We start from the raw sequence: 18,640 nt of genomic DNA on the forward strand, positions 1-18,640 counted from the left end.
CACTGACCTGCAGTGCTCTTAGTAGTTGGCTGCAGCGCTCAATCCGTGCAATGTCAAATAGGTGATTGATTGCTTTGTTTGTGATCTCTGGTCGGTGCTCTGTGTATGCTTCAATGGCATTCAGTACCTGTTCCTCATTTTTATCTCCTGTCACCTAAAGAAAAAGGATATTTACTGCAGATAACCACTGCTATCTTTACCCAGAATCCTACATTATATAACAGCTCCAAACAAGGAGTTTTAATTTTCTCACAGCCTAGTCAGAAAGGTTTTCCTTGCTGGGGCTCAAGTAAGAAAAAATTTCTTACCTGGTGATTTTCTTTCCTTGAGTCCTACCAGACCAGTCCAGTCTATTAGCAGATGGACACAGAAAAAATGACTTGTAAACTCATTCTCTATATAGAGCACCATGAAACTTCAATCATCTCAGTATTTTCTGTAACAAAGTATGCACAGATGATTACTTCACAAGATAAATTGGGAAACACACTGGAAGACCCAAGAGAACAACAAAGAACAACTGCAAACAAAAAGAATTAGCCCTGTAATCAAATAAGGAGCAACATATGTCAGAGCAGGACTCTGCACTGGTCTGGCAGGACTTAAAGAAAGAAAAATTAGCAAGTAAGAAATCTGAATTTCCGTCTTACTCATCAGACCAGTCCTGAACAAATGGGATGAAACTACCATATATACTCGACTATAAGTCAAAAAATTTTGGGGGGAAAAAAAGTCCTGGAAAAAATGGTTCAACTTATCTATAGGACCCTACCATTTCCCGCAAAAATATTAAAGTGTGGAAATTTTATGAAGAACCCTTGTATCTTATGAAGTTCATTAAACACCTTCAGGTACTACAGCAGAGCCTGGCATATATCCAGAATATATAGAAAATGAAAGCCTTCCCCACAATGCTTCTCTCAAGAGAAGGGTAAAGTCTACCCAATTTAGACAAAAGACAGAAATCTAATCTAATATTGTCTTTTCTATACCATCTTTTCCCAACAAAATTGAGCCCAAAGTGGTTTACAGTATACAAAGAACAAAGCACAATTAAAAAGTATGCCAATTTATGGTTCAGTTATTTTTATTTATTTATTTTTTTTTTTTTGGGGGGGGGAATAACAGATTTGTCAAGTGTCTCTATGAAATGTTAAGTATGAAGAAATTTTCTTTAAAGGAGTAGGAAGACCATTCTCTATCTGGATCACTTTGGAACAAAAAGACTTCACTAACATTCTGTTAAAGTGAATACATTTAAAAGAGGGAAACAATAAAAACAAATCTCTAACATGAGAAGTTTGATTACATAGGAAAATGAAACAAGAAGATCAAAATCTACCAGAAACCAACCATTTACATTTTTTTAAAATGAAACAGGCTAATTTAAAATCAATTTGAGCCTGAAATGGGAGCCAGTGAAGTGCGGTTAGCAGGGAAGATACATGGTCACATTTTTTCTTGTTAATCTAGCAGCTGTATTTTAATTTTTTCAACAAAAAGTTGGTAATTCCACTACACAGAGATTTGCAATAGTCTAGTTATGAAAAATTGGACTGACTCCTCTTAGTTGTTTTATCTTCAAAAAGCTTTTTAAAAAAAAAAAAAAAAATTAGTTATTTATTTGGGGTTCAAAAGTAAAAGAAGAATCTAAAATTAATCCTATGACCTATGACATTCTCTTTGTTTAAGCAAACTGTTAAAGGGGTGATGATTGCAGGTTGGTTGCCTAATCCTAATACAGTAGACTCTCTATTAACCAGAACTCAATCAACCACTTAGTATGGCATTCCACCTCATCGCCTCCCAAGTAACCAATGTATGGACATGAACGCTCCACTTCCAAAAGGACAGAGGGTCTGACGAAGTTCATTGCTGCAATATATATTTACGGGCTAGGAGACGACAAAGCAAAACTCTTCCCATAGGGAGGTCCCGAAACGCGCCAGGGAATCTAACACAATTGTTCCATGTTGCCTTCCAAGAAACAACTCAGAAGTGAACATAATTAGCACACCACTTCATTCTAAAAGGTCTTGATTCACCAACAATTCCAAAACGAGAGGGGGAAAAAGTATTAGAGTCTCTACCACATTTAAGGCACACTGGGGAATCAACTCCTCCAATCTTATGTAATTGAACCTGGATAAAATATGCTCTTTACAACACCCGAGCATAGCACTCATGCAACAAAGCACCTCTAAAAAAGCCCAGAGAGCCCTCCAAGATTCTGTGGGATATTCCAGTGAGCCAAATCAATCTGTAGCTCTGCCTCCCAGCCAGCTCTGATATGCTAAGCCCTAGAGGGCTCAAATTGAAGCAGAGCTTTATGTAACGCAGACACCAAAGTATTTGACATTTCAATCAAAGCAAAAAACTCTCTAAGATGGTGTCCCATAAGATGGTCTAATTTATCTTGTGGTAAACAATATATAATGTTAAAACTGGCAATATGTCACCCCAACAGTTCCCCAGTTGTTCTCTAAGAGTTCAAACTCCGCATTATTCGATCACTAATTTCTATCCTGGATACTGACTCAATTAACATTCTAATTCATTCTTTAGTAATTTCCCATCTAGATTATTGTAACTCTCTTCTCAACGGCCTTCCCCAAAAAGAACTACAACGTCTCCAATTAATACAAAACACTGCAATAAAACTTATCTACAAAAAAGGTAGATTCGACCATGTTACTCCGCTTCTAAAAGAAGCTCACTGGCTTCCTATCACCCATCGCATCACCTATAAAATCATCTTACTTTCTTTTAAAATAAAACTTTCTCACCAACCATCGTTCCTTGACAAACTCCTTATACCTCAATGTTCCCCTCCAACTTTAAGATCATCTGATCAAAAACTTCTCTTCATCCCTTCCCTAAAAGACTTCTACTATACCCGTAAAACAAACTTTGCAGTAACCGCCCCTACACTATGGAACTCTCTGCCACAATACCTCCGCGACGAACAACAATTAGCCAAATTCAAGACTAACCTAAAGACTTTCTTATTTCAGGATGCATTCAACCTAACCTAGATCCTCATCTTTCTTCCTTTTTCTCTTTTTTTTTTCACCCTCTTCCTTTCTTCCTCTTTTATTTCTTCCTTCTTTTTTCAAGCAAATATTTGCTAGTACAACGTGCCCTTACCCCTACGTTCTATCCCTACCCCACTTTCTCCTTTTCATCTAAATAATGTAACTATTTCCCCCTCCTCCCCTATTATCCTCACTTTCTAGTTCGTCTAGTCTTTGTCATTTATGTTCAACTTAGATATTTCTACTCACTTTTTACTATTTTTAATCTTCCTTTTAAATTTTATTGTTAACCGGCCAGACATTTGTTTGATGGTCGGGATATTAAAAACTAATAAACTTGGAAACTTGGATAGTAAACCACTCTCCTCATCCAAAAGATGTCCCACCAAAATGATACCTTGCGTTTGCCAAAGGAGGAAGCTAGAGTTGTCCAAATGCAGGGTTTCCCCAAACTGGTAACAAATTGGTGACCCTAGGGTCTCCACCCAAACGTCGTGTCAGAGCCTCCCAGGCCACCCTCATGGAAGCCAAAAGCAGACTGCCTCAAAATCACCTGGCAAGGCTCTGCTTGGTAAGAATAAAAGAGCTAGTAAAGAATGCCAACTCAAGGGATGTTGGAGTATATTGGTGTTCCCCTAATAGCCAGTCCTTCAAATGTCTCAAAAGACAAGCAATATTATACAAACCCAGATAAGGGATACCCATACCCCCTGCCTCCACCCCCACCAGAAGGCTATAACACAATTTAGGTTTTCTCCTACTCCAGTAGAAATGAGACAGCAAGCTTTGTCAATACAATACTTTCTGCTATAACTGTTCATAGTTCCTGCAAACAAAATATCATCCACAAAGGAGTAAAAGGACTCACCTTTATCTAGCTTCACAGTATTTAATGAGATCATAAAGATGTTAAACAGTATTGGGAATAATGGCAAATCCTGGGGAACACCACAGTCAGGTTGCCAAAATTATGAAAAAGACCCATCAAATTTTGCGGTATATGATCTATTTGTCAGAAAATTATTCAGATACGTGAGGAAAAGATGTCAACCATACAGCAGTGGGCAATCCAAAGCAAACTTTATTTTGTCAGCAGCATAGACTCGACACTGACAGTGTTTCAGTAATTCTGCCTTTGTCAAGAGTTTTTTGAGAAATTGAAGGAAGAAAATCCCCTGGCAACAGTGCACACAATAATGTCTCAAGTGACTGATGCCAGGGGATTTTCTTCCTTCAGTTTCTCTAAAAACTCTTGACAAAGGCAGAATTGCCGAAACACTATATCAGTGTCGAATCTATGCTGCTGACAAAATAAAGTTTGCTTTGGATTGCCCACTACTGTATGGTTGACATCTTTTCATGACTCTTGTATCTGGATTGTTCTACCTGTTGTAGAGGCCTCTCTGGCTTTTCTCTCCAGTGAGAACATTATTCAGCCAATTTAGAACTCTTATCCCCAAATCACTCAGAGCTCCTTTTACGAAGCCGCTTTAGCGGTTTTAGCACACGTAGCTTTTTAGCGTGCGCTAAATCCATGCTACGCGGCTAGAACTAACGCCAGCTCAATGCTAGCGTTAGCATCTAGTGCGGCCAGCAGTTTAGCATGCGCTATTATGCACGTTAAACCGCTAATGCAGCTTCGTAAAAGGAGCCCTCAGTGTGCTTAAAAAGATGGAGTAATCTACCATGTCAAATGCTGCTGATAGACTGAACTGTAGCAGCAATACTTGTCCACCTTTACTTATAATATATCTCTCACACTGATGACTAAAACAAGTAAGTGAGTTTCTGTGCTATGCAAGCCATGTTGAAATTGTAAAATAGAGTGACTATCATTAAAGTCTGCCAGTGGCTTAGATAATGATTACTATTTTTCCCATGGATGGAAAAACAAAATCTTGATTGCAGCAAGCTATTCATAAGAAGTGTTACTCAGACAACTACAGCTGATGGAGGTTGCCTTAATAGCATAGTGGAAAACATTCTAATGCATATGACAACTTAGTTTAGAAATCTGCAAGCCTATTAATGAAACCACCTTCAGAAGGAAACAGGGAACAATCTGGATCAAAATTCCTATCCTTATAAAATGCAGAATGGTTCCTAATAAGACTACCTGAAATTCTAAGATCCGCCTGGCTGAACAAACAGCAACCAAAAAGCAAACCTTCAAAGTTAAGTCCTTCAGGGTTGCTCTCCAAAGAGCTGAAATGGAGAACTTTCAAGGGTCAGAAGAACCAAAATAAGGTTTCAGGATGGAATGGTCACTTGCACTGGAGGGTGAATATGCAAAAAGCCTTTCAAGAAATAAACTTCTTTAGTTTCCTAGATCTGTTTTATGAAAATTGTATGATATGAGAAGAAGGTAAAATGCTCCTCAAGAAGGAAGCTAGTGTGAATGAGAAGTGTGGGATGTGGGGAGGGAACTCAGTCTCCTCTGAAATTTTCTTTTTGCTTCTTCCAAATATTGTAATTTAATAGTAAAAATAACTAAATAATAGCAGTTTATCAATGATTTTGATGCCATGACCCTATGATTGCGATCATATAAAATTAGTGATCCCTTCCCCCCAAGAGATGCAAAATAATGTTGCGCCTATGGCGAGCCTACCTAGGTTATGACACCAAACAAGGGCTTTGTGACCCCATCTGGGGTCCCAACCAAAGAAGCTATGAATTAGAGCGATACCTGATAAAGAGGTATCCCCTGCTCAATTAAAATACTCAGCCCTCTATTTCAAGAGCTGTTGTCTGACCTGTCCAGGGATGTGCACAATTCACCTATCACCATCTGCTGGAGATTGAGAAATTCTGAAAACTTAAGACTGCATGGTGCCCTTAGAGTGCAGAGACCACACATCTTTAGTCTCTGTCTCAATCAGCTGATAGACATAAGGGGAAAGGGATTGGGACCTGTATACCGCCTTTTTGTAGTTTTACAATCACATAACCCACAGGTTCTTGACTGGTCTGGTGAGGACACTAAAGAAAGAACATGAATTCACAAGCCTTTGTTCTCCGTCTCCTTCTGATTTTAGAGGGACATAACCTATTTGTTTTGGACTGATCTGGTGGATGATAAAGATCATATACTGGAATGGCAAAGATAAGACTAAGCAGTCCGGCAACTAAAAATAATTTTTCACAGTTATTGTCAGCAGTCTAAAACAAACCCCAATGTTTTGGCTCTTCGGTTCCATGCAGCATCTATCTGGAGTCTATTCCTTGATCCCCCCCTTCACTGATCTCGGTATATAGAGAAGTTCATCCCCTAACCCCTCACTGGCCTCTTTATGTAGTGGGTTCTATCTCCAAAAAAAATTTTGGACTATAGCAAAACATTTGAAAGTACAGATTATACAATTTGCCTCTAAGCAACTGTGCATTAGAAAACAGAGAATCTAAAATAATTTGCATAGACAACAAGAACATATATTTGTACTTTATAGGCAGGAATATGTGTCAGGCGACACAGAGAAGTGTCAAAAAGTCCCAGGAACTGCAAAGGTCTTCTCAGGCCTCGGAATGGTGCAATGCTGCTCCTAGATGGCTCCACACTGTATGAAGAAAAAAACAATTATTTATTTATTTCGATTTTTATCCTGTCCTCCCAAAAAGCTCAGAACAGGTTAAAAGAAGACAGTTACAAAATAAATCCAAGGACATGACTAGATACAAACAGGAAGTACATAGAAGGAGGCATATAGGGCATGAGTATGTTTGATGATGTCATTTTAATTGAAAAATAACATGTAACTATGTTACATGCTAGAAACACAGCAAGAGCCCACATGCTAACACAGAGTTTAATATTTGATTGCACATATTAAAAACATAAAAGTCAAATACACCAAATTATATACACAGTAAAACAATCAATAAACGTCTTAAAATAAAATTACAAGTATGTTTCAGTTTTAGAAATAGAATTACTACTTTCCTTCAGTCCTGCCCTCTCTAAGTCTACATAGTGCCTGGACACTGATCCCCTCTTTTACAAAACTGTAGCACGTTTTTTAGTGCCAGCCGTGGCGGTAACAGCTTCGATGCCCATAGAATTCCTATGAGTGTTGGAGCTGTTACTGCCATGGTTAATACTAAAAACTGCGCTATGGTTTTATGAAAAGGGGGGGGGGGGAGATTTGAGTCTATATATCCTCCAGCCACACACTGCTGATGTTTTAAAGATTTTCTAATGTTTTGACACTATTGAAAATGAGTTCATCCTTAAATTGTATCAAATATCCTCCCTCTTTTTCCTGATTATATGCACTGATAGCTAGAAACAGCTCCCTATGATGAAAAACCCCAAAAGAAGCTCTAGAATTCTAGATTGGCTAAATGAGAATGAACTACCCAGTCTGCCACTAGTAGTTTATCCTTTATAATAATAATAATAGCTTTATTTATATCCCGTCATACCTTTTCAGTTCAAGACGGTTTATAATAATAACAGAGTACAGTGAGCTTACCGTGCAAATAGGTAGGCATAGATATTACAGCATTAGTATTCAGTGGGAACATACAAGTAGAGCTTATAGCAATAAAAGAGATACAGCAATGGATAAAGAGAGGTGCCTTTGATTGCATCATTAGAGTGAGAATATGCAAGCAGAGGTTACACATTGGAATTGTCGAGAAGCTGTACAAATTGTGGGGATTATACAAACTGGGATTATACGAGTGCGGGATGGGCATGTAATTTAGGTAGTGGAGTGGGGTGTGGGGGAAAATGGCTGGGAGGGGGAAATAGCTGGAGTTAGGGCTCGGGCTGAAAGAGTGGTATGACGGAGAGTTCAGGAGGCCACTTAGGTGTTGTTCCAGATTCTTTTGAAGGGCTAGAGTCCGGTCAAGGAATCTCTTGAAATGACAACCTCTTGGCGTAGACATCAGTTCCTGAGCTGAGAATAATCCAGGAATTCAGGGAATATTCTGCATTGAATGATTATTTTGGATTTAGCTCATGACTTTTTGTAGCTCAAAGTGAGTTACATTCAGGTTCTGTAGGTATTTTTCCTGTCCTACTACTATTATTCAGTGGCATAGTAAGGGGGGGGGCAGTCTGCCCCAGGCGCTGTCTTGATAGGGGCACCGGCACTCGTCCTTCTCTCTGCCTCCCCTGCTCCTTCCCTGCTGCACCCCCTCACTACTGTGCATGTGCACCCCTTTCCTTCCCCTGTACCTCTTTAATGTTCAGGGTGTGACCAGCAAACCCAACCTGCTGCTCGCGCCAGCATTGGCTCTTCCTCTGATGTCACTTCCTGGACCCATACCTAGGTAGTGATGTCAGAGAAAGAGCTGATGTTGGTGCAAGCAGCAGGTTGGGGTTGTTGCTCACGCCCCAAACATTAAATAGATACGTGTAAAGGGATGGGGCACAGGCGGAAGGAGGGGCAGGGAAGGTGCAGATGGGGGGTGGAAAAGAGGATGGGGGAGGGGTGCCACCACCCTGGGTGCCTCTCACCTTCGCTACGCCACTGCTACTATTAATTATTTCCAGAGTGCTTCCAGAAGTACGCAGCACTGTACAGAGACCCTGAAGAGCTTACAATCTATGAGGTCAATATTTAAAGCTAGTTATCTGGGTAGTACTCATCGGGCCCAGGCAGTGATATTCAGCATCATCATCTGAATAATGCTGCTGAATATCATGCCTGGCCGCATTGGCACTAGGCAGGTAGTGCCAGGGCAGGAATAAGGCAGAGCCAAAAGTTATCTGGGCACTGTCAATATTTTATCTGGGTGTCAGTGCTGTTTAGGCTAAAGAAATAAGTGTCCTAACTTGCTCAGTTACTCTCAGGTAATGCCAGGACAGAAGTAAGGCAGAGCCAAAAATTATCTGGGCATTGTTGATATTTTGTTTGGATAGCTATTGGTGCAGTTTAGGCCCAAAAAATAACTAATTGTCTTAACTTGCTCAGATACCGGTGGTACCTAGATGACTTCCAGCAGTTGTCAAATAATCAGTATTTAACCTTGGCATCCAAGTATGACCTGTGAAAGGAGAAATTAGGTCTTTACCTGCTAATTTTCTTTCTTTTAGTCCCTCTAAAATGGCACAGAAATGGATGGGTTTACACTCCTCTGCCAGCAGACACTAACTTTTGGCATCAGTACCTCTTACTATCAGTCTTTACAAATAGCCAAGCAGAAATCAACTAGGCTGATTCCATAACATACTACAGTACTCCACACTCACTTGGAAAAGACATAAGCCTAGCCCAAGCGGAACAGGAAAACACTGTTGGATACTGATTAGAACAAGAACCTTCCCCAAACGTCCCACAGTTTGCCAGCTAAACCAGCCGAATCAAATGCTGCTGCTTTTGTAACTCCCCCAACAACCAACATCCGCAGAAAAAAAACGTAACTCTTCACGAAAAACACCGAATAACATGACAGGGCGGGGTTCTGTACCGGTCTGAAGGGACTAAAAGAAAGAAAGTTAGCAGGTAAGGACCTAATTTCTCTTTTATCATCCCTCCAGACCGGCACAGAAACAGATGGGACGTACCAAAGCAGTACCCATCATGGGTGGGACCCCCAAAAGAACCGCCACTAGAACATGCTCACCATACACTGTGTCTCGATGCGCTTGGACATCCATATGGTAGTATCGCATAAAGGAATGGAGAGAAAACCAAACCGTAGCTTTACAGATCTCCACTAGAGGGACATGAGAAGATTCCGCGCAAGAAGCTGCCTGACTCCGAGTGGAATAAGCTTTGAGAAATTCCGGAACAGGCTTCTTCTGAAGAAGGTACGCCGAAGCAATAGCCTCCTTGATCCATTGTGCAATGGTAGCCTTGGAAGCACCGTCCCTCTTACGAGGACCTGCCAAGAGGACAAAAGGACGATCCAATTTCTGGAACTCCTGGGTCATCTGAATATAAGAGCGAAGAACCCTACAGACATCCAATTTACACAACTGTCTCTGCTCCAAAGAGCCTTCCTGACTATCCAAGACCGGGAGGACCACGGACTGGTTGACATGAAAAGGCGAAACCATCTTCGGCAGAAAGGAGGGGACCTGTTGCAGCATGACCCGCTCCTGAGAGAACTCTAGGAAAGGCGGCATACAAGAGAAAGCCTGCAGTTCTGAAACGCGTCTTGCGGAAGTAATGGCCACCAGGAAGACTGCCTTAATGAAACTATCAGCATCTCTACCTTTAAGTTCATCAGTTCTGCTGTTTTTCCTGTTACAATGAAGTAGTTGAATCTTTTATAAAGATATGTAATAAAATTAACCTTGGCTGATATTTATAGCAGTGTTCTTTAACCGCCGGTCCGTGGACCGGTGCCATTCTGCAGAAATTTTCTGCCGGTCCACAGGGCCAGCACCTCCATCAGGCCCAAGAGATTGTTCTGTAGCCGCTGGTCCTCGGTACAATCAATGTGGCATCTTCGGGCTGGCTCCCTGTGTGCTGCAGTAAACAAAGCCATGGGAAAAGGCTCCTACCCGCAGCCTGCGCCTGACCTGGAAGCCTTTTCTCTGATGTCGCAACGTCAGAGGAAAGGCTTCCAGATGAGGTGCAGAATGCACGCGAGGAGCCGGGTGTCAGGTCAAAACCGCGGAAGACAAGGTGCGCGCCGACAACTGAGCGCAGCGCAGAGGCGCGCGCCAAAGAAAATAACTGTTTTTAGGGGCTCCGCCGGGGGTGTGTGGGGGGGAACCCCCCCACTTTACTTTATACAGATTGCGCCGCATTGTGGGGGCGTTGTGGGGGGTTTGGGGGTTGTAACTCCCCACATTTTACTGAAAACTTCACTTTTTCCCTAAAAACAGGGAAAAAGTTAAGTTTACAGTATAATGAGGGGGGTTACAACCTCCCAAACCACCCACAACGCCGCCGCGATCTGTATTAAGTAAAGTGGGGGGGCTCTCCAACAAAACCCCCATCGGAGCCCCTAAAACTGTCTTTTTCTTTGGCGTGCGCCTCCGTCTTGCGCTCAGTTGTCGGCGCGCGCCTTTGTCTTCCGCGGTTTTGTCTATGAACCCGAGGAGCCGCTTCCCACAGCTTTGTGATTCTTAGGACACTTCAGAAATTAGACCTGGCTACAACAAAAATGGCACAAGAGATAAAAGATCCTTGGTACAAAGTTAGATACTATTACTAAAACTTTTGAATTGGTAAACACTGAAACCAAGAATTTGATTACAAAGTTGCAAACTGAGGTACAATCATTGCAAGCATTTAAAACTGTGGTGATAAAAGACAGTATGATGCTGCAACACAAGATAGAAAATATTGAGAACCATAATCGTCAGTTGAACGTGAGAGTTTTGAACTTTCCCAAGACACCTGGCATTTCACCATATGATATGTATAAAAAATATTTAGTGGCGGTATTGAAGTATTCCTCTAAGTATATACCCCCTTTAAACAAAATCTACTATCTTCCACTTTCTTCAAAAAAAGCCCAGGAGATTGGTGAAGGAGAAAATATTCAATCTTTACAGGTTGATGTGAAAAATATATCAGCTATTCTAGAAGAATCTATTATTGAATTAACGACGCAAACAACTTTACTTATATCCTTTGTTTTTCAACAAGATTTGGATTCCTTCATGAGACTACACTTTAAATTTTCTAAAAACTTGTTCTATGGTAAAAGAATTTGGGCATATTTAGATGTAACAAAATCAACTCAGGAAAGAAGGAAGCAGTTTTATTCCTTAAGGCAGGAAGTTATATCTTTGGGAGCAACTTTTTTGCTAGCCTATCCTTGTAAATATGTTGTACAATACGTACAAGTTAAATGTATTTTTTCAGCCAGACCAGTTAAAATCTTTTCTGGAGCTAAAAAAGATAACCTGACGGAATAGGAACAGTGAATTGGAAAATAATAGCAAACTTGCGCTAAGCTTTACTTTGTTAAATTTTTTCTTGTGTTTTTTTTGATTAAGAAATGTTCTTTCCATTATATTGGTGGTAACTTCCCTCATGATATTGGGGTCTAAGGAAGGTTATGTAATTTTCTTGAGTGTGTAACTTTGATGGTATATATTTATTTTATTCTTCTGTATTTCTTTAACAAGAAGTTTATTTTCTTGTAAATTTGATTTGGAAAACTGATAAAGAATTTTTTTAAAAAATGAAGGCCTCTAGCCCGAGACACCACTCGCCGAGATCCAGAGCATGATGACTGAGGAAGTACGCCTGGACATTGTCCACTCCTGTTATGTGGGAAGCCGAGATGTTTAGAAGATGAGCCTCCACCCATTCCATGAGGAGGGAGGTCTCTAGTGCCACTAGATGACTCTTGGTGCCCCCTGACAATTGAAATAGGCCCCCTGACACCGACATAGGCAAACTGACTTGCCCTCCAGAAAGGACTGGAATTCCACCAATGCTAGCCAAATTGCTGTCTCCAGAACATTGATTGACCAGGATGCCTCCACTGGTGACCAGCTGTCCTGAGCCGAGCGACCAAGACACTGAACCCCCCAACCGAGGAGGCTGGCGTCTGTGAGAAGCACTGTCTACTGGGGCTGATCTAGACTCACTCCCTGAATTAGATTGGAAGACTGTAGCCACAACGCAGGCTGCGATGAACTAACCCTCGAAGAGGAACAGGAGAGTCCAGATCATGAATCTGTAGCAACCACCGCTGAAGAAGCGCATACTGAAGAGGGTGCATGTGAGCCTGAGCCCACCTGACTACTTCCAAGGAGGCTGCCATCGACCCCAAGATCTGCAGAAAGTCTTGCGCCCGAGAGCATCAACAAGACAACAGGGAGTGAATCTGCAAATGTAATATGCCTACCCTGGCTTCTGGAAGAACATTCTTCCGAAACTGGTGTCCAACAGTAAGCCGAGATACTCAAAACGCTGAGACAGAGTCAACCGGCTTCTGGACAAGTTTACCATCCAGCCCAGGGACTGCAGAAACTCCACAACCCGAGTCGTAATCTGGAAGCTCTCCTGAAAAGACTTTGCATGAATCAACCAGTCATCCAGATAGGGGTGTACAAGAATGCCCTCCTTGCACAAGGCCACTGCTACAACTACCATAATTCTTGTTGAAGGTCCATGGTGCCTTGGCTAGATCAAAGGGAAGCACACAAAACTGATAATGCTTTCCCAAAATCACAAAGCGAAGGAATCGCTGATGGGAGGCTTGACTGGGAACAAGGAGGTAGGCCTCTATCAGGTCAAGAGAAGTCAGAAATTCTCTAGACTGGACTGCCAGAATTACGGAATTCAGGGTTTCCATAACCGCCCTGAATCATTTCCAGGACCCACTATTCCATAGTGATCTCAGACTACCCCCAGTAAAATTCCCACAACAAGTCATTGGGCCAGACGGAGGAGTCACGAGCCCTCCCCCTTCCCCGGCGGGCCCCCAAAAGAAACATCCTCTGGAAGGAAGAGAGGTCACACCCTACCAGGATGGTACTTCTTTGAAAATCATGCAAACGCCTCCAGGCAGAACTACCTCGTGAAAACTAGCAAGGTCAATCCTCCAGTAACCAAGACACTTTAGAATCACTCAAAGCCTGAACCAGCTTATCTAACTCATCCCCAAAAAGAAAGGAACCTCGAAAGGAAATTTACTGATTTTAGCCTTAGATGCCGCATCCGCGGACCAACCCCAAAGCCACAGGGTATGGCAGGTAGCTACTCCAAGAGCCATGGACTTGGCCGAGGCACGCAAAAGATCATACATGGCATCAGAGAGATAAGAAGCGCCAAGCTTAATCTTAGCCAGTTCCTGATACACTAAGGACTAGTCAGCTGACTCGAAGTCAAGAATTCGCTCAAACCACCAGAAACAAGCCTGGGCCACCAGACTGCCACAAATCGCTGCCTGGACAGTCAGATCAAAACTTTGTTTAAGTAGAGCTTCCATCTTATGGTCCTGAGGGTTTCTCAGGGCTGAACCACCTTCAACCAGCAAGGTCTGTCTATGCACGACAGCAGAGACTGCCGTATCAACCACAGGAGACTTAAAAGTTATCTCTATCACCATGAGGGATGGGGTAGTCTTGCCATGGACTGCGCCATGCGAAAACGCACGTACTGAACTTTCCACTGAGCATGCACTACATCCCAAATATCCTGATGCATAGGGAAAGAGCGAGATGCTGACTGGATCCCTCTCAGGAGAGGGTCTACAACAAGAGGGGGTCCTTAGCTTCCTCTTCAAAGTGTAACATGGAAGACACCTGAAGAATGAGCTCCTGTAACTCTTCCTGATGAAATATGCACACAATCGATGCATCCTTGCTAACTAGCGCCTCTAAAAAATCTCCATCCCAAAAAATCAGGCTCTCCTAATGGATCTGGAAGGTCCTCCCCAAGATCCAAGTCCTCATCCGGAGAAAACTGATCAGCCACAAAATAATCCTCATCCCAAGATGCCCGTGGCCACTTATACAAAGGCTGAGGGGGTTGGACAGAGGCAGTCATGGCAGAAGACTGAATGGGGGCAGCCATGGGAGGAAAATCCCCTAGACGATCCCGAGACTTCTGGCGTTGATGCAGGACCCCCAGCCGCCTTTAAATAAGCTTTGCACATGGCCAATACCAAATCAAGGGGAAAACCCCCCAGTGGCAACACAGCATTCATGTTAGGAGCAGAAGACACATATAGGACCTGTTCTTGCCGTTCCAAGTCAGGGGGAAGGTCGCCTGAGGCCATAGGCAAATTGGATGCGCTTCCCGCCAAAACTGAGGGAAAGGCCATCAATAAACTGTCAACAGAGAACATAAGCAGCCTCGAAGCCAGAGACTACCCTGCTGCTAAAGAAAAACTGCCAGCCGCTCCAGCTGAAGCTTACCAGATTCTAAACAACGCAATTAACACTATGTTGGAAAGCACTGATATGATTTGGAACAGCTCTATCATGGTATGCAAGATTTAAATAATTTCATATTATTTCCCTAGAAACACAACTTTCTTCTCAACTTTTTGAACAAAATGTCATTTGAATCTGGCATAAACTAAAGAAACATTCACTATAGAATAATGCCCAGACCTGTAGGGGAGTCCTCTCAGTGGCAGTTCATAAATCCCAGATGCAAAAATGCAAGCAGAATCTTTTGGTGTCATTTAAAGTGGAGCATTTAGCACTCCAAGCCACAGTAGAAACCTCTATCGTGGCTTACTAAAAGGGGAGATAGTTTGGTGATCTGACATTCGTTAAATAATGCAATAAAATAAGCTATATAGACATGATTATCAAATTATGTTAATAATATACACAGTAATACAGTAAATGAAGAAAGAAAAAGGTGAGCAGATCCTCGCCCATCACTCTATGTAAGCTTGGGTCATGGTTGTGAAGTTACCATCATGCCAAACATGATGGGGATATGTGGTTAATTGCTGACTATTCAACTTACCAATCAAGATGCCTTCCAAAGCTGCACAGTTCTCTCACTTACAGTATAAACCCTTGTACTATTATCTCATTAAAAAAGTAAAACATAATTAAACAATAACCATGTGAAAGTTTAAAAATTTCTCCTTCTGAATTTCCCCTCACCTCGGTTGACCTAGTTCTTCATCCATCTTGGAGACAGCACAGTTCTCCAGCATCATGTGACCTGAAATATCCAATGAAATGAGGTTGCCCAAATTCTGGACAAACAGACTCAGCACCTTTCGGGTCAGCTTGAACTTGTAGTAACTGGATAGGCGGTCTCGAGAAATGTCCAAATGCCTGGAAAAGGTGACAAGAACAACCACAACTAAAACCATGGACACTGGCCAGAGGAGCCACCCAAAGCCAGAATGTAGAATGGGATGGGAGTAAGGACAGAATGACTGCTGAAATTCAGGGAGGTATTTACCCAAATCCCATACTAAATGCAGGGTACTGGGGACAGAGCAGGAGCTGTTTGGGGCTGTCTTGAGGTGTTTGCAATGGGAAATTAGTCTCTGACCTGAGTTTCTGCAGTTGAACTATTATTCGAATATGGTCATCTGACAGATCCATGCTGTAAAGAGTTAAAGAGACCAGGCTGTCCTTCCACTGTGTCAAAAAAGTAAGATCACCCAGTTGAATTCCAGAGAGATCAAGGGTCATCAGGCTAGACAAAGGGCGAAGTAGCAGCTCCACATCTACCTCTTCTGTCAGACGGCCCAAGTTTAAGAAGCGCAGGCGCTGAAAGCCTTCAAAGGTAAAATTCTTCACCAGAACTTGGCGGGTAGGGTTCACTTGACAGTCATCTTTGCAGCCCCCCGGGTTCTCTTCATCGTAGAAAATATTACTGCAGCCAAATAGGCTCAAGGAGACCAGAGTGGAGCGGAAACTCAGCAGTGTCTGCAGGCTTTTGGCGGTCAGCTTCTCACAGTTAGTAAGATAAAGCTCAACAAGATCCTAGAGGAAGAGAAACCAAATCTTGCCAGTATTTCCTTCATAAGTGTCATAGGAGTTCTCTTATGCTCCTACATTACTATCTGCTGAAAGGAATTATAATCTAACATTCTCTGAAGACATACACTCTCTCACCTGTTTGCGAATAGCTTCCAGGTCTTGATCTTGAACAAAATCTTCCCGCAGGTGAATCCTTGTCAATCGTGTGCTTTGTGGATCAGAAAATAGAGTGAAGAAGCTTTCATGGGGTTCCAAGATGCCATCTGCATTCACCAGCTCCATGTATCTGTAGCAAGGGAAGAAAGACATTGGTTTTGGCTTCTTAAACACAATGCCTCCCCAATGAAGTTTCCATTCTATTAGTCAAAGACTCATATGCCAGCCAATACTCACTCCTTGACCAATCTGTCACAGATCTCACTGGGTAAAAAGATGTCTGGATGCAGGCGCAAGGTCTCATTGTCTAGCAAGTAGCAGAGTGTTTCCTCCAGGTTCCGGAGGCAGTAATCCATACAGAGAGTCATTAGTGACTCAGGGCTGTCCAGCGCCATCTTAGGGCTGAGACAAAATATTTTAATCCCACAAAAGTTATAAATCACAAGACTCTAATGACACCAAGTAGAACATCTGGACATCTGAAGGCTGAAAAATAAAGGAGAACGATAGAGATACAGCTTTTTTTTTTTTTTTTTTTCTATTAGTGACATACCAGCAAACTGGGCAGGAAGTCTTCAGCCTTTGGACGACAGTAGAGTCAGATACCATATGCGCTGTAGCTGTGCCTCCTGCTAATTTCCAATCTCTTGGGCAGCCATGAGACGCTAGAAACACTACCCTGATACCCAAAACGGCCCTTACTTTCTTAAACATTTAATGCAACCTTTCATTCCCAGCCCACTTCTACCAACCTGGCCGATGCAGCCCTGGTTTTACCACTTAACATGCAAAGCTTTTTATCCTTAAGGTCCCGAAGAAAATCATGCATGTAGTGAGGGAGAGACAAGACCAGATCGGCCTATTCAGCACATCTAGGATAAAGTATCTCCCGTCCCTCCCACAGCCCGGTAACTCTCCCTGGCGAAGAGCGGTTCACTGCACTCACCTGTCCGCCAGCGGTGCCTTCGACAGCCCCGCACTCTCCGGCCACTGTGGGCCGCGTTTCCTCCGTCTCCAGTACAGCTGCTCTCCAGCAGCCGCCACTGTCAACAAACGCCTTCGTCATTTCCGGAAAGATTCCTAGCAACCAGCGCTTGCTTCCGGAACGCCAGAGTCCGTCCGGAAACCATCTCTCGAGCCCAAAGGTCTGCAACTTTTGAAAGCATTCTTTGTGCCGGGCACGGTGAAACACTTTCTGTAAGAGCGAGAATCCGTCTCATCGTTGGAATTCAATAACATATGTGTTGGCTGTCCCTTATATAAAAAAGTTATCCTGGGTCACAATTGATTCCCCATAAAGGAGATAGAAATAATCAGAAACTAGAACGAAGGCATGAATAACGGATACCATAGTCTCAGCTGCCCTGGGTGACTACCTAGTTCCGCTTAACTGGTTGGGCTGGCTTTAGGAGATTATAATTTCGCCTGTGAGAATTATGGGTTCTTAGGGTGCTCTGCAGCTTCTCGGCTTTGCCCTAAGATGTGCGGGAGCGAATTGGTTTCCCACCGGGGGTCTTTAAGGCGTGCGCTGGTCTTGTTTTCCGGAAGTCAACATGTCGTCTCTGCACCGGATCAGGTACAAGCGGCGTATGGCAAGCGCATAGGCTTTTCACGTTCTCTATTTTTCGAGATTTTGAAAGAGAATGAAAAAGCTCACGCGAGTCTTGGGGGCGGCGGGACACAGGGGCCTTGGTATGGCGCGGGTCTTAGGATGCTGGGTAGAGGGGGGTAGGGGCATTAGCCTTGAAGCACCAGAGTGCTTACAAGATTCTGTGATCTGGGCGGGTGAGTAGTGGTAGTATTGCTGCAGGGTACCAGGGTGTTAAGGATGTTATATGTCTTTAGCAGATCCTTCCTTTCAACATCTTCTCACACATCAAGCAGCATTATGGGGTAAAGACCTTGAACAATTGCTTGTGCCTACTACCTATGGAGAATTTAGGAAACGCCTGAAAACACATCTATTCCTGAAATACTTAGGAAACCAACCTATTCAGTCTTAGTCCTTAACAACCAAGCGCAAGAACCACCTGTCGCTAAATCTGTACTTTGTTTATTCATTCAATCTGTAACTTTGTTTATTCACTCAATCTGTAACATTTCTAATCATTGTAAACCCATA

At 42.7% G+C, this 18,640-nt stretch overlaps 2 protein-coding genes across 4 annotated transcripts in view; one reads left to right on the plus strand and one right to left on the minus strand.

Moving 5' to 3' along the window:
- Positions 1-17,998, minus strand: part of ZER1 (zyg-11 related cell cycle regulator) — a 50,815-nt gene extending 32,817 nt beyond the window's left edge. Inside the window, exons 1-7 of one of the 2 annotated variants that reach the window (XM_033961553.1) lie at positions 17,465-17,998; positions 16,756-16,920; positions 16,498-16,648; positions 15,929-16,365; positions 15,529-15,705; positions 6,478-6,592; positions 8-154 (exon numbers count right to left, since the gene is read on the minus strand). In XM_033961553.1, the coding sequence (XP_033817444.1) occupies positions 8-154; positions 6,478-6,592; positions 15,529-15,705; positions 15,929-16,365; positions 16,498-16,648; positions 16,756-16,913 (1,185 nt within the window). In that variant the 5' untranslated portion in view covers positions 16,914-16,920; positions 17,465-17,998. Of the gene's footprint in view, positions 1-7; positions 155-6,477; positions 6,593-15,528; positions 15,706-15,928; positions 16,366-16,497; positions 16,649-16,755; positions 17,005-17,464 lie in introns of both variants that reach the window. The other variant, XM_033961552.1, reaches the window with a different exon arrangement.
- Positions 17,970-18,640, plus strand: part of TBC1D13 (TBC1 domain family member 13) — a 44,356-nt gene continuing 43,685 nt past the window's right edge. Inside the window, exon 1 of one of the 2 annotated variants that reach the window (XM_033961554.1) lies at positions 17,970-18,094. In XM_033961554.1, coding sequence (XP_033817445.1) covers positions 18,072-18,094 — 23 coding nt within the window. In that variant the 5' untranslated portion in view covers positions 17,970-18,071. The remainder of the gene's footprint in view (positions 18,095-18,640) is intronic. The other variant, XM_033961555.1, reaches the window with a different exon arrangement.

Source organism: Geotrypetes seraphini, chromosome 10 (assembly GCF_902459505.1).
Source record: "Geotrypetes seraphini chromosome 10, aGeoSer1.1, whole genome shotgun sequence".
Classification (NCBI taxonomy): Eukaryota; Metazoa; Chordata; class Amphibia; order Gymnophiona; family Dermophiidae; genus Geotrypetes; species Geotrypetes seraphini.